General features: G+C 51.4%; 1 protein-coding gene across 10 annotated transcripts in view; it reads left to right on the top strand.

Moving 5' to 3' along the window:
- Positions 1 to 22419, top strand: part of ZNF236 (zinc finger protein 236) — a 107063-nt gene that overhangs the window by 64088 nt on the left and 20556 nt on the right. For all 10 annotated transcript variants that reach the window (XR_006963302.1, XM_047086350.1, XM_047086354.1 and 7 more), the window contains 12 exons: positions 850 to 1109; positions 2258 to 2356; positions 2809 to 2960; positions 4430 to 4533; positions 7399 to 7550; positions 9088 to 9300; positions 11350 to 11632; positions 13880 to 13983; positions 15833 to 16198; positions 16954 to 17099; positions 17236 to 17473; positions 17880 to 18059. Coding sequence is in view for 9 of the 10 variants with exons in the window: in XM_047086350.1 (XP_046942306.1) it covers positions 850 to 1109; positions 2258 to 2356; positions 2809 to 2960; positions 4430 to 4533; positions 7399 to 7550; positions 9088 to 9300; positions 11350 to 11632; positions 13880 to 13983; positions 15833 to 16198; positions 16954 to 17099; positions 17236 to 17473; positions 17880 to 18059 (2297 nt within the window). In the remaining variant the exon portion in view is untranslated. The remainder of the gene's footprint in view (positions 1 to 849; positions 1110 to 2257; positions 2357 to 2808; positions 2961 to 4429; positions 4534 to 7398; positions 7551 to 9087; positions 9301 to 11349; positions 11633 to 13879; positions 13984 to 15832; positions 16199 to 16953; positions 17100 to 17235; positions 17474 to 17879; positions 18060 to 22419) is intronic.

Genomic DNA, 22419 nt, shown 5'->3' with positions numbered 1-22419 from the left:
GTTTGTTTGGAGCTAAGAATGGAATTCCCAGGAGGCGGATTCATGCGATTCTGGAACCAGGCAGATGGTGGAGTGTATGTGGGTGTGACCCTGGCGTCTTAGAGGGGAGCAGGCTGTTCTTGTCCTAGATGTTGTCCACCTGTTAGCCAGGTAATCGTTTCAGCTGGGATTTTACGTTCTTTGATCCACTCACTGAATGCCTTATTCATTTCTATCTTTGAAAGCAAATTGTTGACCTTGGTGGAAACGTACCGGGTATACTTACAGTACGTAAAAGCAGTACTAACGTGAATACGGGTTCTGCAGAAATACGGAGCAGCCACGTACATACCTCATAGTCCGTGCCGTGTCACGCATGGGTCCCTGGAAGATGTCTGTGTCCCCAGACTGTGGGGCCAGCAGGCCACGGCACTCGGGCCCTCTTCTGTACCCCGCATTTGTTTATGATACTGAAATCTGTCCGTAAAGGTGCTATCTTGTTTCGTTCGGTTCTTTTTCTGAATACTTGAACTCCTTGCAGAGTCTGCACTAGGACAGTTTTACTGTGAAACGTATGGTATCTTTTAAACTCTTTTTTAAGACGTGACCTATTCTGGTGCGTGTTCTGCTCTCTCCTCTTTGCTGCCTTCATATCCCTATAATCTGTGAAAGCACTTAGAGTCCGGGGAACGTGATTTTTTTTCTCCGGAACTCTTACTAGTGTTTAATTTGAGCTGGATTGCCGCCATGGCTTCAAGACGAAGTCATCCTTTCAAATGTTGTTAGTAAGTGACCGACCGCACAGCGGTCCTTCGCGCCAGCGGTTCTCGGCGGCCCCTGACCGCGCGGCCTCTCGTTGCTGTTCTGAAGGTACGAGCTCGCCCAGCAGCTCCAGCAGCACCAGCAGCATCAGCCAGCCGCCCCCCTGGACGACAGCACCGGGGACCAGCAGAGCGTGCACGCCCCGACGCACGTGCAGGTGGACATCGAGAGTGAGGAGCTGCGGCGGGCGGCCGCGGACACCGCCAACCCCGAGGCCATGCTAGACCTGGAGCCACAGCAGGTCGTGCGCACGGAGGACGCGGGGCTCGGCCAGCCGTTGACACACCAGCCTCTGGAAGCGGACGAAGGCAAATATTTCAGAAGTCCTAATGTTTACAATCACCCGTACGGTTTTTGCAGCCGTTCACACTCCCTCCAGTCTGGGTTGGGGTGTCTGATCTCTGAGTTTTCGGATCCCAGTTTGTGCCGTGTGCGAGCCTGAGAGGGTCTGCTGGGATCCCGAGTTCCAGAGATAGGACCCTTCACACACACTCCTCTTGTAGGCACTTTTAGCCCTTCGTGTGTCGAGAAGGGCCCGCGTGCTCAGGACGTGTACATCTTTGTGACCTCTAGCACTGTGTAATGGCGCCCTGAGCATCTGACTCACGGAATGGTACGGCTCTGTGAATTGTCGCGCATCCGCAAGCGGGTAGGCCCCGGACCCAGCGGGTTGCTTTCTTCATCAGCAGGGTCTTGCTGCAAACAGATGTCAGCTTGGCTGTAGACAGTGAGCTCGGTGACGTGGTTGGTTCGTGTCTGGCACAGTTTCCTTGTCTTTCACGAGCCTAACAGACAGTTTGCTGGCCAGGTTACTGTTCCGTGTTACGGGGCTCCCAGACGTATTTTGTCTGTGAGCACGATTTTGTGCTTTTTATCCTCTGGGTTTCCTGGAACAATGCCCATCCAAAAATACATATTTTTTTTAAATGTAATTTTTTTAAGTTTATTTTTTTATTTTGAGAGAGACAGAGACAGCGCAAGTAGGGGAGGGGCAGAGAGAGAGGGAGAGAGAGAATCCCAAGCAGACTCTGTGCTGCTTCTGCAGAGCCCAGTGTGGGGCTCGAACTCACGAACTGTGAGATCCTGACCTGAGCCGAAACAAAGAATCGGATGCTTAACCGACTGAGCCACCCAGGGCCCCTGAAAAGGTTTTAAATAGTCATTGAATGTAATTGCATTTAGGATATTTTCCCTGTAGAAGAACGTCTACATTTTAGGGTAAACTGTGAAGTGACATTCTGGAAGTACAAAGGTAATGCCTCAGCTATAGTATCTATCTGTCGTGTATTTTGTGTTGTGTATATATTTATACAGGTATATGTACTTCCTACTGTCTTTCCAAAAGAAGGAGGCTCATTTTTGAGAACTCACTAAAGTATCCTTTTGGACGGATTGGTAGATCTGAAATGACTTCGGAGTTTACAACTTGCCCCTTGTGTTTGCATGTCTACCTCAGATGGGTTCGTGGCCCCGCCGCCCGCCCTGCCAGGGCCCGTGGACCAGTTTGAGGAACGGGCTCCAGCACAGTCCTTCGAACCGGCTGGCTTGTCGCAGGGTCAGTGAGCTGCACCCGGGTCGGGTTGTCTTCATAGCAGCCTTCGGTGTTCGTTTTAAGGCCCTTCTGAAGTTTATGATTTCAAACCGATAACTTTCTGCATGGATCGTGTGTGTGTGTGTGTGTGTGTGTGTGTGTGTGCGCGCGCGCACTGCGTGTGGCCACTCAGTCGTCTGGAAGGCGTCTTTGACCATTCTGCATGTGGTTTGTAGCCGAGCAGTGGTGCCTGAGTAGAAGGGGACTCTGGGGTGGCTGCGTAGACGGCTCGTGTGCTGGACGCGGCACCTGTTCTCAGAGCCTGCCGATGTCGGCTAATCCTCATTCTAGTTCAGAAGGTAGAAATGTCCCTTTAAGCATCTTTATTTGTAAAACCGACTTTTTTTTTCTTTTTACCTTCTTTGTGTGTGACCGGAGTATCTTTTGTAGGACTCGTGTTTTCTGATTTGTTTCAGGCTTCCCCGTGACGGACCCGTACGGTCAGCAGACCGCGTTCGCGCCCGTCCAGCAGCTGCAGGACTCGAGCACGCTGGAGTCTCAGGCCCTGTCCGCCAGCTTCCACCAGCAGAGCCTGCTCCCCGTGCCCGGCTCTGACGCCATGAACGTGGTGAGTGTGCGTGGCGTGCCCGGCGCCGGCGCCTTCAGGTTTCCCTGTAACCTTGTGGACGTCGCTCACTTAGGAGGGCACGCTGACGTCTCATACTGACAGTGTCGCGTCGCCCGTGACGCCGAAACGTTCGGCATGAGCGTCTTCTCTTTGAAAACATTTAAACTTGGCTGAGACATTTCAGTCCCGTGACGTAGGATTTTACAAAACTTCTTAGAACTCAGGGAAGTCAGTAACGTGTAATAACGTGAAGGATGTCATGTTGCGTTAGTGACAAGCTATGTGTTTTTATTTGCGGAATCTTAATCTCAGAATGGAAATACAAGGGATGCTGATGTCCTAAAAATAAATATTTGAATACATCATTTAAAAGTTTTACTCAGTCTGGGGCACCTGGGTGGCTCAGTCGGTTGAGCGTCCGGCCTCGGCTCAGGTCATGATCTCACAGTTTGTGGGTTCGAGCCCTGCGTCGGGCTCTGTGCCGATAGCACGGAGCCTGGAGCTGCTTCGGATTCTGTGTCTCCCTTTCTCTCTGTCCCTCCCCCACTCACGCCCTGTCCCTCTCTCAAAAATAAATAAACATAAAAAAAGTTAAAAAGAAAAGTTTTACTCAGTCTCATTGGAGACATTTAAAGTTCTGTTTTGCTTTTGATTTTTTCCACGTTTGGAAATTTTTCAATAGTGAAGGAAATGACCGGCCAATGAATGGTTCGCTTTCTGTGAAAGCCGCTGTTGAAAACAGCCGGAGCCACCGTGGGTAGCTTCTCCAGCTACCTGGACCCTCCAGGCCTGGACCCTCCAGGGAAAATTCAGAGCACTTCTTCAAAGCTTAGAAGGCCTGTGGTCCAAATGCTGCATCCGGGTAGGACCTGGGGAGTGGATGACATGCTGTCTCTCCCTGTGGTTCTGTGACAAGCGAGGCAGTGGGAGTTTATTCATTTTCAGTAACACGAGAGCAGATGAGTAATCTCTCATTAAGAATTATAAAAAATATGGAAAGATCAACAATTTCATTCTTGGCTAGCCTTTGTATCAAAGCAAATTAATAGAAAATAAGTAAGTATTTACTAAAATTGATATGAATGATTATTTTGTTTTTTGAAAAACATTTTTTAATGTTTATTTATTTTTGAGAAACAGAGCATGAGCGGGGGAGGGGCAGAGAGAGAGGGAGACACAGGATCTGAAGCAGGCTCCTGGCTGTCGGCACAGAGCCCGATGCGGGGCTCGAACTCATGAACCGTGCATGGGATGTGTATGACCTGAGCCGAAGTTGAAGGCTTAATCAACTGAGCCACCCAGGCGCCCCTGAATGATTTTTATTATTAATCTAGCCAGATGATTATATGGAGCTACTTAGCGTTACTCCTTTGAATCTGCGTTTATAAATCTTATCCTTAGTTGTCGGTTGTTTTGCATTTATGTATAGATACTCAGGTAGTCTGCTTTATACTTGTGCTAAATTTTAGACAACTCGTTTGATCCAAGAGTCGTCCCAAGAAGAACTGGAACTGCAGACCCCACGCCCCGAATTCCTGGAGGCCGGGGAGGACCAGGGCCGGCGCTCCTACAGGTAGCTGTCTGCACGGGGGGCCGGCGGACGCCAGTCCTGACCGCCGCTTGCCCAGCGCACGCGTCACCCTTCCCAGGGCCTTGTGATTTAACTCAACGACTCTGAACGGGCTCTGTTCTCATCCCATTTTATTGTAACAAAAGGATCGGAGACCAAAGAGATTAGCTTGCTAAGATTTCTACAGCTGGTTGGTGTTCGCCACCTGCCTGTGCATTTCACCTGCCGTGCGGTGACTTCCTGTTACTGCCGAGAGCCACTGTTACCACGTTTTCAGAAAAACTTCAATTTGTTGGGTGTCTTTTTGTTCAGGGTTCTGTGCGTGCCGTATATATAACAGCCAAGGAGCACCGTGACCGCGGAGACTGCGTTTACATTCGCCTGTTCCTCATGCTTCCGTTCCCTTAGCCGTGTGCGCCGAGTGCCTACGGTGGCCGTGTGCTGTTCGGGACGCGTGCGGTGCCCTGCAGAGCGGGCAGGCCACAGCCCAGCTCCCATGGGATGGGAACGTTCACAGGGAACAAGATAGACATACTCGTATACAATTAAATAGGAGTATTGTCTTTGTAGAGATAGTCTTGGCTTTATAATATTTTAGTAATTTTATTATTTGCTGAAAATACTTTTGAAAGTCTAAATTTAAATTTTTCCCACAGCCATTTAACAACAACAAAAAATATTTTATAGTTACTCTTAAAAAATGGTGAGCTATCTTATCTCAAGTCAGTGGTCTTAATTGAGGATTTTGAAAATGGCTAAGATTTGCCAATGTCATTAAGCTGTGATGTGTAATGTCACTCTCCCATTTCCATAGGTTTTGTTTTTCACACACAACCTCGAGTACCTTGAACTGGTGTTTTTATACAGGAGGTTTTTTACTTTTGGGAGCATATTATCCTGAGATCTTCACGAATTTGCAAATCCAACATGGTATTTGTGCAGTGGTTGCTAATTTGGGGATCTGAGATACACAGAGATGGGCCTCAGGACTTCTGAGACTCTCCTTCTGTTTTATTCATACTTTGATCTATTCAGTGGGTATTCACTTGCTCGTGTTTAAGTGGGATTTTGCATTGGTATTTTTAAGTGAGATTAATCTGATGGATGTTTTCTCATGATTCCTTTGTGACATGTGCTTGGTTTTCTAGGACTTGTGGCCTTGCATCATTTGTGCATTTATTCAGTGTTTATTAAGAACCCACTAGATTAGTGAGCAAGACAGAACAAAAGCTTCAGTCCTCAGGAGTTGGCAATCTAGTGGGAAGAGATGATAGCAAGATGGATGGGCGAGGTGCACAGCAGATGGGGACAGAGACAGCAGGAAGGGGTGGTGGGTGCTGGGTGGCAGCCAGTGGGAGAGCAGGCGCTACTGTCCTGGGACTGGTTGTAGATGCCATATCCATTCAGAAGGTGGGGTCTTCACGGGACCTCCCAATAGGCAGAGGTGTGGGAGGAGGGGAGGGGCTGAGGACGGCCTCTGGGACTCTGACCTCAGAGCTGGGAGGGTGAAATCACTGCCCCTAGAAATGGGCCACCCCTGGGGGAGCAGGTATGGCACAAAGACCAGGACTTGGTTTCATGTCAGCAGGGCTGGTGTTGGGGAACAGGGGTGGCATCATCAGGACTGGTGCTGGGTAACAGCAGACGGTTTGCCTTCAGGGTTGGCCTCTGTGACCCAGGCTGGCATTGGACACGTGAGGGGACAGCTGTGTGATTGCACAGCGGGCAGGGTAGTTCGTGAGGTGAGGGGAGGCAGAGAAGGGTCCTGTCTCCGCGTGGACGGAGGCTGGTCCTGGGGCGGGAGCGTGACTGGGCGGGGGTGACGTCCTGGCTTCAGACTGTTCTCTGAGGGCCGGTGTCTGTCCACACAACTGCCGATGTTGTTCCCGTGCTGGAAATTGGTCGTAATCTGCAGGTGTGGGCGCCAGAGCCTTCCTCAGCAGACGTTGTGTGGTTTAGCGGTACTCAGTTCTGCAAATGGAGTATTTTCCTCGGCTGCCCTATATACAGAGCCAGTCCCGACTTCATTGGCGGAATTAGCTTTCTCATGTCAGCTGGTGAATGCTGTTTGCTTGCTTCTCTGGTTTTTTCAAAAAGCAAGCTTGCGTCAGAACGAACTTTGGAAACGCATCTACATTTGCCAGTCTTTAGATCGGTGTGGACACTAGGGGGCAGTAACTGCATCTGCAGATGTCTGGTCCTAGGGAGTGTGGTTTGGAACGTGACTCATTTCCTACTGCAGGTAAAACTTGGAAAAGCTAGGGAAATATAATAGAAGAAGCTTTCTAAATCTTTTTTTTTTTTTTTAGTTTTTAATAATATGTGAATAAGAATTTAGAAGTTTATAATTATTTTATCCTTGAAGCAATTTTGGTATATTCTGTAACAACTTAGGGGAAAATAATACTGTACATTTACATAGTATTCAAAATAGATCTAGGAAAATGTGTTTTGTGAAGTATTTTATAAACCAAAAGAGTATATGAACTGGCAATTCCAAGTGTCTGGACTCAGGAATGATTCTGACCCTGAAGCAGTGGAAGGTTTCACAGTGTCTCCTATGATTTAGTAAAGAAAATAGTACGTGATAAATTATCTTCCTGTTCTGTATAAAGGAGGAGTTTCCGACCAATCAAATATTACGCCTGCTGGGGATTGGTATGGGATTTACCAACATTGAAATAATAAAAGATGTGTAAGACCACAGATCCTCTGAGCAGAATTTGATCTAATGTAATAATTTCTGAAATGGCGACGCCTGGTTGTTTCCTGATCACTGGTGAAGATTGTTTCTCTTCCAGTCTCAGGTGTCAGATCTGAGTGAGCTCTGAATGAACGCATTCTCTGCTTTTCACTCTGTATTCGCAGGTGTGAGTACTGCAACAAAGGCTTTAAGAAGTCCAGCCACCTGAAGCAGCACGTGCGGTCGCACACTGGGGAGAAGCCCTACAAGTGCAAGCTCTGTGGCCGTGGCTTCGTGTCCTCGGGCGTTCTCAAGTCTCACGAGAAGACCCACACAGGTCGCTGTCTGCCTCGCACTGGGGTTTTGTGGTTTTCAGTGTGTTCGTGGAGGGGCGCAGCCATCGCCACCCCCTGATCCTAGAACATTGTCGTCATAGCCCAAAGAAGCTCTGTGCCTATTGTGGCCCCTCCCCGTTTTCCCTCGGTGCCCTCCCCACCCCCCCCCCCCCCCGGTGTCCCAGGCAGCCACACATCTGCTTCCGTGCGTTGGCCTGTTCTGGACATTGCATGCAGGGGGAAACATACAAGACAGGGCTCCTGGTACTGAGCTTGTGTGGGGGCCGGTCCACATTGTAGCGGGTGTTAGCACTGCCTTCCCTTTTGTAGGGATAACCTTCCCCTGTGTGGGTGGACCCTCTCATTATCACCAGTTGTTGGTCCTGTGAGTTGTCCTTAGGCTTCTAGGAATTAGCCTGCTGTGAACATGTGCATACTTTTTTGTGGACCTATGTTTCCATTTCTCTGTTTACTGGTGAAATTGCCCGGTCATATGGTAACTCCGTGTAACCCTTCGAGTTGATCAGCCTGCTTTCCAAAGTGGCTGCACTGTTTTACTTTCTACCAGCAATGGACGAAGGTTCTGGTTTCACTCTCTTGTCAACACCAGGCCTATCGTGTGTCCTTTCTGTTATGACTGTCCTTGGGAGTGTGTGGTGGTGTCTGATCGTGGCTTTGATTTGCGTTTCTCTAGTGGCTAATGGTGTGGAGCATCTTTTCATGTGCGTGTTGAGAAATGGCTATCCTAATCCTATGTCATTTTTAAATTAGATAATTTGCAAACATTATTGCATTGTTTAAAGAGTTTTCAAAATATATTCTTTATCAGATCTGTGATTTGCCGTTGAGTATATTTTAAATATATTTAATTTTGTATTTTTATTTTGTATATCATATCTGTTTTACATCCAGTATATTCTGTATAAGGCTTTATCTGAAAATAAAAACATACAGACAAAACAAGGGAGCGGTTTGGCGGGCGCTGGGAAGACAGGCCGAGGGCAGGGCCCGTGAGGGCAGGGCCCGTGAGGGCAGGTCTGGGGTCCTGCCAGGGAGTCCGCTGTCCCCGCAGCAGAGAGCAGCCTGTACGACTCCTGCAACGAGCAGCGGCTGATGGCCGCTGTGGTCAGTCAGGGGGGCCTCTGTGCCCTCAGTCCGGAGAAGAGGGTCCTCCCATCGGGCCCGACTGGAGACTGAAGCTGTACAGCGGGGCTGTGGGCCGCTGCCCCGTCATTTGCTGTGGGAACGAGGAAAAAAGATGGATTTGAGAAAACGTCTCAAGGGTACAGTCCACGGCATGTTGTCAGTTTCAGTGTAGCAGACGGAGGGGCGGAGGGGACTTGGCGTTGCTCTGGAGCCGCGCGCTCGGAGGCTGTGATCGCACGAGAGAATTAGTAGGAAGATGTGCTGTCGTGGCCACGTCCTGGCACAAGACCAGGGCGAAGACGGTCTCGGGTTTTGTGGCTTGTTGAACGTATCTCTGTGTGTCCTCGAGTACTTAGGGCCGTAAGGTAACAAATTGCGGTTCTGTTGTCACAGGCGTGAAGGCGTTCAGCTGCAGTGTTTGCAACGCTTCGTTCACGACCAACGGCAGCCTCACCAGGCACATGGCCACGCACATGGGCATGAAGCCCTACAAGTGTCCGTTCTGCGAGCAGGGCTTCCGCACCACAGTCCACTGCAAGAAGCACATGAAGAGGCACCAGGCGGCCCCCTCTGCCGCGCCAGCCCCGGGGGAGGCGGACGGAGGAGGTACTGCCCGTGTGGGTGGAGGTCCGGGGAGCGGGTGCTGACGTGCCCAGAGATCGTGTACGTGTCACCCCTTCCAGTGGTTTCTTTTCTGACAACCACGGCCCGAGTGCCCTGAAAACCAGGTTCGGAGAGGCGCAGAGAGGGAAACCCCCCGTCACCGGTCACCGCCCCTGGGGCGGCCGTGCACGTGGGTGGAGGTGCGGTTTCCCACCGGGGAGGGGTTCATGCTCCGCATCGTGGGCGTGTTTGGTACCTGGCACAGGTGCGCGTCAGGTCCGGGGACTGCACGCACGTCCCTCGTTTTCTCTCACGCGCTCCCCACGGTGCATGCACCGCAGCGCCTCTGCCGATCCACGTGGCGCACCGCGCGGTTCCACGGGAGCAGGCTGACCCCCCCCCCCCCCACCCCGAGTGGGCGCAGTAGCCGTAGGGCTGCCATTCCGCACCGGCCAGACCGAGTCTTTGTAGCACATCCCATGGCGGCATGTCCACACTGCGCAGTCGGCGCTGCATGTCGCCGGGTGGGCGTGACGGGGCGGGGGGTGTGAGTCCCCGGGCTCCTCTCCCCGCCCGTGGCCCCCGTGTGCTCCGTGTTCAGCTGACCTCAAGGTCACGGTCGTCCCTGGTGGCTCTCCTGGGGAGCGAGTGCTGTAGCTCCGACCTCTGGTTTGGGGAAAACGTCTTTCAAACGTGCCTAACCCATCCAAGGCGATAAAAACCCCCAGCCTCCCCGCTACAGGCCAGCTGCTCCGGCTTCTTCCGCAGGTAACTCAGAATGTTGGCCCCTCCTCTGTCACACAGCGCCAGCTTCCACCCTGCTCGCTCCTCGCAAGGCCTTTCTTTCCACTTCCGTCACGTAGGACCTCTCCCTGCGCTGACTTACAGAACGGGGGCATCCTCACAACAGGTTCTGGAACCCTGTAGGGGGAGGGCGCCACCTTGTCAGCTGATGCTGACCGCCTGGGGGCTCCCGTTGTGGCCTCGCCACCCCCCTGCGTACACAGCGTGCACCCGAGGGCCTGGTGTTCTCCTCGGTGGGGTCACTGAGAAACAGAGCTCCGCGGGAGCCTTCTTAGCCTCAGGAGGAAAGCCGCTTGCGCTGGTTTCTTTTACCCAAACCTAGAGCCACTCGGTAGGGTTTAACCTGCGCTCGGTGTTGGGACAGTGAGTCTGTGTGGCAGACACCATCGGATCCTGTCTCTTCCTCGCGTGGCGCTCCGTTTCCCTCGCCTTTTCCCGCCAGTGGCTTTGCCCTATGGATGGGGTTCCTGGTACTTTAAGTGTTTGAATAGTTCTCTCCGCATTTCGTTACCCGTGCTGGTGGGGCCACCAGCTCTACCCCACTGCCCCCAAATCTTTCCAAACTTTATTCTCTCCTTCACGGCCGACCTTTCCTCACCCTCCCCTGGCCTCTCTCTTCCCTTCTCTCCTCCTTTCCCTCCCTCCCATCTTTGTCCCTTTATCCTGACGTGGCATCTGATTAGTTTTTATCACTGATGTGGTGTTAGCCACTGTCCGTTTGGCTAGTCGATGTTTCTGTTGAGTCCTTATTTTTTTATTTTTTAGCTGTCTGTGCAGTTCTGACCTCCCTCCCAGCCAGCTCTTTTCCTTCTGTTGGGTTTTAATAGCACCTTCTTCCTGTTTACAATCCATGTAAATACATCCTTACGTCTCACTCAGAGAACGCTTATATGTATATGTTTGAATTTTTTTTTTAACTCTTTAATTAGGGCCTTTTTGCTAATTTATCTCTGGTCTCCTGTCTTGGGCTCTGCTGATTTCTTTATGCGACAATATTTCAGGTTTTGCCCGTGGTAGCGCCTGTCTGCTTAGGAATGCCGGTGGCCCGTGTGGACACCGTGGGTCGGAGCTGTCTGCCGGCTGGTCCTTGGGCACTGCTCCCACGCGGTGACCGCTGTGCCCCTTCCTCCCGGGGACCCCGCTAGGCCGAGTGACCCACTCTAATCCTACATAGGTGTTTGGTTTTAATATATTTGTTGTGTTAAAACCTAAGTTTTTATGAGGATTTGGTCCTTCCTGTTTGTGTAGATATGTGTGTGGAGGAAGAGGAGGAAAATCCCGAGAGAAACCCATCTCGAAAGGCTCGTCCCGAGGTCATCACCTTCACAGAGGAGGAGACGGCACAACTGGCCAAAATTCGGCCGCAGGAAAGCGCGACGGTGTCGGAGCAGGTCCTGGTGCAGTCGGCGGCCGAGAAGGACCGCGTCAGCGAGATGAAGGACAGACAGGCGGAGCTGGAGGCCGAGCCCAAGTTCGCCAACTGCTGCTCCTACTGCCCCAAGAGCTTCAAGAAGCCCAGTGACCTCGTGAGGTGAGGTCACGGTGTTGCCCCGGGGGTTCGGGAGGGGCGTCCCGGGAGCCTTCGATGGTGCCGTCGCGGGGGCCCTGTCGGAACCCGGTGCCTCGCGAGGGGCTGAGGAGTCTCCTGAGTTACGGTTTGAAGCCCGCATAGATTTTGAGGCTTCCCTTTGAGCTCATTCGGGAAGTTGGTGAGAAATGAGTTTGTTGCGTGGATTGTACTCCTTTCTGTAGAGCCATGGGGTGCGGTGTCCCCCCTCATCTGCGGTTTCTGCTCGTTACCTGAAGTCAACCGTGGCCCATAAGTGGGCGACCCTCCTCCTGAGCTGGGTCACGTGCCCATGTCTGTCACCTGCCGTCATCTAACGTGGACATGTCATCATTGCCCGTCATCACGGAAGGAGGGGGGGAGGATGTGGCACAATCCGGTATTTTAACTTCTATCACAGTGTGTTGTTGTGACTGTTCCCGTTCGTCATCAGTTGCCATCAACCTCACCGGGCCTAATTTAGAAATCAGACCTCACGATAAGTATCAGGTATAGGAATGAACAGTGTAATACGGTTTGGTACACACACGGGGGGTCTTGGACCGTACCTCCCGCGGGGGGGGGGGTGCTGCTCTAGTTTAACAAAGAAAAGAAAAGGAAATGAGTTATTTCTTGAAGACAACATGGTGCTGAGCTTTGTACATTTGCAAACAGCATCAGGGACCTCCTTATCCCCAGGGGTGCTGGTGTGCGTAGGGAGCGGGGGGCGCAGGCTCAGGCCGGGGCGGGAGCAGGGGTGCTGGTGTGCGTAGGGAGCGGGGGGCGCAGGCTCAGGCCGGGGCGGGAGCAGGGGTGCTGGTGTGCGTAGGGAGCGGGGGGGCCCAGGCTCAGGCCGGGGCGGGAGCGAGCGTGTCAGGAGGCAGCGTGCAGTTCACACCAGTCTGTCCAAGCGGTGACTGACGCTGTGAGGTCAAGTCCAGCAGGATGAAGCAGACTTGGAAATGGGACACTGAGGGCTGGGGGCAAGGTCAGCCTGCGGGAAAGACGGGGAGGTAGAATGTTCTCCTGCAGTCTCTGCAGGGTCGCTCTGGACGGCTCAGGATTAGGAGCAAGCTGGTAGGTTGGGGGATACCGGGCCCCCTGACACAGGGAGGAGCAGTTCGGAGTTGGAGGCGGGGGAAGGAGCAGCTGCCCTCCAGCTCCTCCTGAGCCCTCAGCGCCCTCCGTGTGGGTGGGGCTGGTGGCAGAGCGGCCACTGGGTTGGAAGTGCTCATCAGTGAGCCTGGGTGACCGCTGGACTGCCCTGTTCTTCCCACTGCAGCGAGGGTGGCGGCGAGGGGGGGTGAGTGGGGCGACGGCGCGTGCCGAGGAGGTGGCGGTGGTGTCCCTTCTGGGCACCCGGAGGTCAGGTGCAATTAAGCGGGGAGTAAGACAGCAGAGCGTTCGGGGGGAGAGGACCAGGTCCTGTGATGAAGCCAGACAAAAGCAAAGCACAGCCCGGGACACCATCAAGTGAGAAAAAGTCCTTCCTGCTCTCCAGAGACAACCGCTGTCAACTGGTTCTTACGTGTTTTTCCCAGAAATGTCCACGTGTCACCATTAAGTTCTACAGTTTTATTTTTGGTGTAGTTTTTACATATTGAGTCGTAGACACCCTTCTTTCTTTGTACCTGCAAGCTTGTTACCTTCTTTTCAGTGGTGACGTGTTCTGTCGCGGGGGAATGCCAACTTTCATCTCAGGGCACGCTTTCTGTCTCCGGTCGCTACAGGAGCCCTCGCGGGTGCACCTGCAGGGGGGTTGGGTCACTGCCGCCAGGTGGTGCCCAGACTGCCCCCCTGACTGAGGCCTCATCTGACTGACAGCAGAAATGCTAGCTTTGTGTTTCCATTTCCTCTTTTTCAATTCTGGGTATGGGTGAAACGCTTTCCCGTGGCTTTTGGCTGTATTTCTTCTCTGAGCTTCCTATGCATTGTCTGTTCTTCTACTGTGGTGTTTCTGGTCTTATTGCTGATTTATAACAACTCTTCGGTTTAAGAAAAGTTAGCCCTGTGTTCGTCCATCTTGCAGATGTTTTTGTTTGCTTCTGAGTTTGTTTCTGCTGTTTTTGTGTAGATGGAGATCAAAGGTTTTATTTGGCCGAGTTTATTCAGCCCATACTAACACATATTTTTTACTTACAGGCATAGTTACGAATTTAAAATCATGAGATTGCTTGTAAATGTGTATAAAATTAAAAATAAAAACACTTACTGTAAATGCTTTCTGGTTAGGCACGTGCGAATCCACACTGGAGAAAAGCCATATAAATGTGATGAATGTGGGAAGAGCTTTACTGTTAAATCGACCCTAGACTGCCACGTGAAGACGCACACAGGTACGAGCGGGCGCCTGTGCTCCACGTCGGTGCCTTATGATGGCGCTTTGTAGAGAATTTTAAATGTTCATTCATTTATTTTGAGAGAGACAGAGAGAATGAGCAGGGGAGGGACAGAGAGAGACGGAGACAGAGAATCCCAAGCAGGCTCGAACTAATGTCCTTTGAGATCACAACCTGAGCTGAATCCCGAGAGTTGGCTGCTAACTGACTGAGCCTCCTAGGCACCACGATGGCATTTTGTATTTGTCCCCGTCTACCTTTCAAGATCATAGGAAGCTTAGAAGTCAGGAACCATGAAGAAATGGGTATAAAAGGAGTTTTGATTTCTGACTTGGGAGAAATGATCCAGAAAACACGGAGGAAAAGGAGCCCGGTCTCCGATGCCGAGCTGCCTGCTGTCAGTGTTCTTACTGCGCCTTGAATACCTTTGTTAAGAAAATTCTTTCTTAGTCTCATTTAGGCCAGAGACCTTTGGTTTGTTGAGGTTTTACAAGAACTGGGGATTTAGCCAAGCTGATTATAGTTACCAGCTAATAATTCTTTTCAGGTGGGGAGAAATCTTATAAAGGAAAAACATTAATGTACGATTCCCAATGGCCATTTTTTTCTTCGTCTCATTTGAGGAACTGAAGGTTAATGGTGCTCATTAAAATACAGCAGGGCTTTGCTGCTTGCCCTGCACAGGGTGCCCAGTGGTTAAGGGGCAGGCCTGCACACCCCGCGCAGATTTGACGTCTGTGCTCGCTTCCGGGCCATTTCTCGGAGCCTCTGGCTGTCGCGGGAACTGTGGTGAACTCTCAGTAAACGGGAGAGTTGTTCATGTGATTCATAGGATTATGATTGTGAAACTCATTTATATTCTTAATTTTTGGTTCCCGGCAGAATTGACCAAAAACGTACAAGGGAATTTCACATGTTTATGTAAAGTCCTATGATTCTTTTCTGATGGGTTAGTGTTTGGAATTTAATAGATAGATACAGGAACTTAGCGTGCGCCCCTGCTGTGGGCAGTGTTTCCGCTGGTTCATCGGGTGCTGTGTTTTTGTCCCTCTCGTGTGATGCTGTGAGCCGCCAGGACCAGAAGGGGCCTCTCACCTGGCCAGTGCCAGTGGTGTTCACGATGGCTCGCACGCCGGGATTCTGTGTTGGCCCCTGTGCCTGAGGCCCAGAAAGAAAAGTCTCTGTGAGAGATACCTTTCAGGCCTCGTCCTGCACTCGGGGCTCCCCGGGTGACCTCTGAGGGCCCCGAGCAGGGCTGGACAGCTGGCCTCCCTAGTCCCGGGGTGGGTCCCAGCGTGCCCGCCCGGTTAAATAGAAGTCAGTATTGTTTCTGGGAGAAATAGAAACAGAAAACCGGGACGCTTTTGTCCCCCCAGAGCCTCTCCGGGGCAGGGTAGGCGGGTGACCGGGCCCTCGGCCCCACCTCCCGGCCTCCGTCATGCCCTTGGCTCAGAGTCCCAGGAGCTGAGCACGTGATCCACACCTGTGGCCACTCCCCACCTGCGCTGGTGTCCCGGGGGCCCCCCTGCAGAAAGAAGATAGACGTGTGCTGACACGTACAGGTGCCCTTTGTAAACCGAGGGGCGAGTGACAGCGACACGGGGCTGAGCCGCTTAGTGCCCCCACCCCGGGTCCCGTCGAGGCTCGGTGAGAGGCGGTGCAGACGCCCAAGTGCTGTGGGGTCGTGGACGCAGGCTGTGGCGGTGCTCGCCGCGAGGTCTCTGCGCCAGCACCCGCAGAACAGGGTCCTCCTTGACGTACCTGGCCCCGCCCCCCGCCCCGTGCTGGCCGCTTGCGCGTGGGTGTGGCGCGTCGTGGGCCCCGCTGACCCTTGACCTTTCCGCAGGTCAGAAGCTCTTCAGCTGTCACGTGTGCAGCAACGCCTTTTCCACAAAGGGGAGCCTGAAGGTGCACATGCGCTTGCACACGGGAGCGAAGCCCTTCAAGTGTCCGCACTGTGAGCTGCGCTTCCGCACGTCCGGGCGGAGGAAGACGCACATGCAGTTTCATTATAAACCCGACCCGAAGAAAGCCAGGAAGCCCGTGGCCCGAAGCCCGTCGGAGGCGCTGCAGCCCTTAAACCTGCTCAGCCCGTCATCCGCCGACCCCAGCGTGTTCGTCATGAACAACTCTGTCCTGACGGGGCAGTTCGAGCAGAACGTGCTTCCGCAGGGGCTGGTGGGCCAGGCCATCCTCCCTGCCTCCGTGTCGGGTGAGCGCCGGGCCTGGGCGGCACTGATGTGCCGGGAGGGGGGGCCCTCCGTCCACGACGTGCGCTTCTCTCCCTTGAGGTTTGCCCCTGTGAGGCAGGTGGGAAAACGTACATTTCACTCTTGAGGCGAGTCACCCTCCCGTCCCTGTTCCTCCCGCCGCAGCATCTGCTTTTGAACCCTTCACGGTGCTCTGAGCTGCTTTTCCTGGGTTTACGTGCGCCTCTTGCTCTGCACCCCACAGGCGTGACAGTGACACACGTGACCGGTGACTCCCCTCCGACATCGTGTGTGCTATCCTAGAGTTCTTTAAATAATCGCTCTTGGGTCACGTGGGTCACCCAGTGCTTGAAAAATAGGAACTTTCAGCCATTCGGGCTTGTCGTGCACTTACAAGTCACAGAGTGAGTGTCAGCAGCCTGTGGATGTGACCCGTGGGGCCGTTAAAGATACAACACAGCCGTGAGTTGTTGTTTTAGACCTTGGGCCAGTCAGTGTAGTCTCTTTGAGCCTAGTTTGCTCGTGTGTTTAAAATGCGTAACATCACCTATTTCAGAGGATGCTTTGTGTTGGGTGAATTAGATCATGCGTGTGTCTGGTGGCAATATTAGTATGCCTTAACTACATACATCACGTTGATGTACGAATAAAACCATGTACACAAAAATTCCCATATGGAAATGAGGGGTTTTTGTTCTGTTTTGCTTTCTAAGAAGCCTTTCAGATATGCAGTCATCCCGGTTCTCTTCCTCTGCAGCTGGTGGTGACTGGACAGTGTCTTTGACGGACGGGAGCTTGACCAGCCTGGAGGGCATACAGTTACAGCTGGCTGCTAACTTAGTCGGGCCAAACGTCCAGATCTCTGGAATCGATGCCTCCAGCATTAACAACATCACGTTACAGGTATGCCGCTTCTGAGGTTTTCCGGGCTTTAATTGGTCAAAATCGCACGTGAGCGCGCTTCCCGTCACAGGTACCTTGTTACACGATCACACGTGAGCGTGCGCTGCCCGTCACAGGTACCTGTTTTGCCTTTCAGATTGACCCAAGTATTTTGCAGCAGACGCTACAGCAGGGCAACTTGCTCAGTCAGCAGCTGCCGGGGGAGCCCGGCCTGGCCTCCCAAAACAGCACCTTGCAGGCACAGGACAGCACGGTCCCAGCCAGTGTCGTCATCCAGCCCATCTCAGGCCTGTCCTTACAGCCCACGGTGACGTCTGCCAGTCTGACCATCGGCCCGCTGTCTGAGCAGGACCCCGTGATGACCACCAGCAGCGGTAAGTGGCAGCCGGGGGTCCAGCTCCTTGCTTGTGGTCACGCATTTGCATTTAGGGCTCCGTGGCTCCCCTTTCCTCTCCTTACCAAGCTCAGCAAACACGTGGAGTGTCCCCAGCACACGCGCACTTTTCCTCTGCTAAGTGATGTGCATTCAGTCTACGCACATCCCTTTCCGCCCACACGTAATTCCCGCGGTCCTGTTGCCTTCCTGTTTCTAAGGCGTCTTGTCTTTCCGGATGAGGGAATTCTACACGTGGTTGATGTTTTCTTCTGAATCTTCTTTTGAAATAACAGTTTTATTAAAATATTAACATATATGATTAAAATAACATTAAAATAACATATATGAAAGAAAATTACTATTCTTTTAAGCCCAGCTTTGTTTTGTTTTGTCACGACGACCAGGGACTCAAGACCTCTCTCAGGTGGTGACATCGCAAGGCCTGGTATCCACCTCCAGCGGCCCCCACGAGATCACCCTGACCATTAACAACTCGAGTCTGAGCCAGGTGTTGGCGCAGGCTGCCGGGCCCGCTGCCGCGTCGTCCTCCGGGTCCCCGCAGGAAATCACCCTGACCATCTCTGGTTAGTCACTTAACGTCTTAAACCTCCTCCCCCCACATTTGAAGTGTGTCTTAGTCGTATGTATGTATGTTTTCGGCAACACCGAATTTTGCACAAAGCCAGTGCTCCGGAAGTGTTGGTAACACGTGTGGGAAATTCAGGCTTAGCGAAAGACCGTCACAGTTGAGATCTAACCAGAAGTTAAAAGTGAGAGTTCCTCACGTCCACTCTGAGACCACTGTTTGGCCACCTCGCTCTGGTTAGCAGACAGCAGGAAGCCGTGGCTTCATGTGCCGTTTTCCTGCTACGTGAAACTAGAGGACTGTGGTCGGCACAACCTGAGCCTGAGGACGCTCTGGGCGCCTCCTGACTTCCCAGGACTCTGCACAGACCGTGTGGAACAGCGTTAAATGTGGGGTAGAGCACTGAAGAGTGGAGAAACGGGAAGATGATGGCCTTTGGCAGTGGAGGTCACTTGAAGTTGGCAAATTGATCCCGTGTGTCAGCCGAGAGCAGGCATTCCGTGTCTCCGGGCTGTCATGTCCACGACCAGATTTCCCTCCGTCTGTGTCGTGTGTGACCTAGGTCAGCCTGGAACACGTTTTACAGCGGTGCGCTGCCCACGTGACTCTTAGCTGTGAGCCCTTTGTGGTCATTAAGAGTCATTTTCAAATTTAGCAGCCCTTTGTATGACCCTTACTATGTGCCAGGCGCTCTTCTACTGACTTTTACAAATATGAGCTCATTTAATATTCATTCAAGCCTCATAACAACCTTATGAGGCTGTTGTTACAAATAAAAACATTTCGCTGGGAGGTGAACGCTGCCCCTGGAGAGAGGGTGTGATGGCTGAAGGGGAGCGTTTTCCCTTAAACACTGGGGAGGGCAGAGGGCGGACCGGGTAACGCACTTGCCCTTCAGCGAGATTCCTGCAGAGATTACTATTGCAAAAGGAAGAAAATTTACTTAGAAAACTGAAGAAAGCTTGCTTTTTTAGGGAGCGTCTTTTCCTTTTAACGCGTGTGAGAAACTTGAGGAGCTATTCTTAGAGTTTTGATTTTGAGCGACGTGAGTGATTTTAGACGCTCTTAGGCAGTGGAAATTAACTTTCAGTTTTATAGAATTCAGTAACCTTCCTACTTTTGTTATATGCATCTGAATTTTAATGTTTTTTATGTTGAGAAACCTTTGTTGATCAAATTAACTCTTTGGTGTGCCCTCTGTGTATGAGGCATTGTGCGAATCCTGTACAAAAGACACATAATCCAAGATTCTGGCTTATAGTTGAGAAAGTGTGTTATTTAGCTTCTGGGTTGTGCTTCTGTTTCTCCTGTATTTTCCTATCATTGATCATGTAGATACTTTGCATGTTGGCATATTCAGAATAAGGAAGTGAATTTAACTAATTGTTTAAAAGTTAGCTTAAAAGGTTTACCCTAGGAGAAATCTTTAAATCAGTTGATGACAGGAGGTTTGCCCAAACTTTAGGCCGGAGGCTTCTAATTCTCAATCCTCATTGTTACACATTATGAGAATTGTCAAGTCACAAGTCAGCGTTTCCTTATCCCGTTCGGAAAAGGCTGTAGGAAAACAGTTTGCGGTCTCTGTAGAGATTTTCAGTTATTTTTTCCATTAATGTGTATAATTATAAATGCTTGTCGGTGCTAGAAAGCAAAACTTCGATTGAGCTTTGTAGACTCTTAGCAATTCAGAAGTCAGTTGAGAAAAAAATATGGGGTACAAGGCAAGGATAGCCCCTGGGCTCCCCAACTTGTCTCGTGTCTCTACAATAAGGTCCTCTTCTCTGATGGTTTGGTCCAGTTTTCAGTGAAAAGTTATGTCAGGCAGAGAATCAAGAAAGTGATAACCTTCATCCACAGATCCTTTGAAGACGGGTCTGCTCTGCTGATAGGAGTTTGCGTTTTTCCTTTTGCCCGTGCTCATGCCCACAGCACGCGGCTTCATTTCCTGCTCCTGTGTCTTTACCGAAGCGTGGCGATGTCGATAATTACACAGCACGGTGGCAGTGCAGCATTCCTTTGTCTTTTGACGCTTTCCCCCTCCGGTTTAGTCTTGCGTTTGCCTAACTTGACAGCAGATGTTTTTAAAGTAACTCGTTCACGTCCAGTCTTTCCAAAGATTCCGTCAGCAGCCGTTCCCCTTCTCTGTTCGTGTGTTTTCCATGCAGTTTGCTTACGCTTATGTGACTCCTGTGGCTATCGAAGCTGGCATCCGCGGGCGGGTCTGGAGGCGAAGGCCAGCGCTTCCTGGAAGGCGAGTGGCACAGGTCCCCTCCCCTCGCCCGCCCTAGTGCCTAGTGTCCCCGCCGCGCAAGCCCGCTCGGTGGCGGCTGGGTTCGGGGGCTCTAGGGTCACCTGCTTTTACAAACATACCTAGCCACACCTGCCAGTCTACCACATTTGGAAGTATTTTCAAGTCAGTTTAAGTTTTAGTCAACAAAGTGTATAATTTTAAGTGCCTAAATACGGAGTTAAAATAGAACTCTTAGGAAGCACTTAAAAATACTTAACAGCTTAAAAAATGGGAACAAATACTGTCATTTAGGGAAAATGTATTGCTGGTCTTTTCAGTTTTTCTAGGAATATTATTAAAAGTGAAATAGCTTTAATTTTAATAAGATGTTATTATATGCTTAGCACACGTGCCAGTATGTAAGGTAACATGTTATTTTCAGATATCACAGTATTAATTTCCATGTAGGTCGAGACCTCATTCAGCACAATTCTTACGGAAATAGTGACCTAAACGGAAGCATAAGATTGTCAGCACCTGCAGTCAATGATCAGTGTCCAGGTGCCACCCTAACCAGAGGCAGTGATCAGCTGCTCTTGTGGAGTGTACCACTGAGCTCTTCAGGTGTGCACGCGGCTGCTGGCTGAGCCACGGACACACCGTGCCACGGCGTGGCCACAGGGCTGTGCCCCCGGTCGGCAGGGTCGGCGGGCGGGAGCAGGACCCCCGTGTCATCTGTGCTCTGTCACGTGTCACGTGATTCCATACTCCCTGGCCTTACCCATGCGTGCAGCCGAGCCAAAATTCTGCTTACCAGGGAGGGCAGGGGAACGGTCCTGTTCCGACACACGAGGCGCCATGGAGTTGCGCGAGTTAGCACTTGGAGGGCTCGTCACAGAACCGTGCCCTGTTCCCCGTGCGGGAACCCAGCCCGTTCCTCCGCGCCCTGCAGCCTGAGTCTCCTGTCACCCACCGCCGTTAGGAGAACACAGTTTTAAAATGGCCTGTTGCTAAGCTTTTCAAGTGTAGAGTTCTATAAAAACTTAAATGAGGTCCAGTAACATAAATGACAGCTTCGCAAGTAATGGTCAACGGTTTCCAATGACATGCCTGTCTGGTTTATCTCCTCTTGTAGAGATCTTGTTAATTTCTTAGCCTTCTTATTTTCCAACTCTCTATATCATTTTTTGAGAGGAAAAATTTAATTTTTACATATATTTGGAGGCGCAGCTAGGCTTTTTTTCTTTTTCATGCTCATTTGAGATGCTTTCTTATCCGGTAATTCATTTCTTCACTAACAGACTGTTTAATTAAAGTGTACTGTGTGATAAGAATTGTACTCAGTCTGGGAACAGAATACTGAGCATGGCACACGTAGTGCCTTTGCACTTAGGATCCTAGGAACTAATAGGACACAGGCACTTACTGAGGAATCCGTAAATCATTGTAAACTTGTGGCGGTAACGATGTATAAAGGAAAATAGGTCATCGGTCCTGGGGGATTTGACCTGGTTGGGACAGGGCTTCTGTGAGAGTGGGGCTGGGAGTGTGGGGGCGTCTGTCACCCCTGTCGTTTGCTGAAGCATGAAATGAGGCCTGAGTGGTTAAGAACTTTGTCTGAATCCCGTGTCGGCAGATCCAGAGTCTGGATTTCGGGCCCGTGATGTCCCCTCTGTATCTGATCCTTGTGTCTCGTGGGCCGGAGCGAGTGGCTGTCCGGCTCTGGTGCGGACTCTGTTCTGGAATGCTAGCCATGTGAGCTCTCTCAGCCCGCTCCCGTGGGGCCGTGAAATCTCGTGTCTCCCTGGAAGCTCTGCTTAACATCTTTTTGAATCCTGGGCAAATGGTTGGAAAGACCAGTGGTTTCAGGTGTTTCAATTTACATGGAGTGGTTTTCTTGTGCTGCTCTGGGGATCCTGGGTGTTTGCTGGTGCAGCAGATAATTGAAAATGGGAGATGTTCCGATCAGGATGGAGAAGCGGATGGCCTGAGGGCCCTGTTTTGGCCACCAGTGTACTTCATTCCAACACTGTCGTCTGGTTAGACAGGAAGCGTTTTCCCTTGGGATCGCCCCCGCACAGAGCCGTAGAGCGTTGCGTGCAGGGGAGGGTCCCTCGTGCAGTAGAGC

The sequence above is a fragment of the Lynx rufus genome, unplaced genomic scaffold, assembly GCF_022079265.1.
Source record: "Lynx rufus isolate CCGP_SWC_20201006 ecotype Redwood Valley unplaced genomic scaffold, mLynRuf1.p SCAF_20, whole genome shotgun sequence".
Taxonomy (NCBI): Eukaryota; Metazoa; Chordata; class Mammalia; order Carnivora; family Felidae; genus Lynx; species Lynx rufus.
The sequence above is the reverse complement of the archived record's forward strand: the minus strand, read 5'-3'. Positions and strand labels throughout refer to the sequence as shown.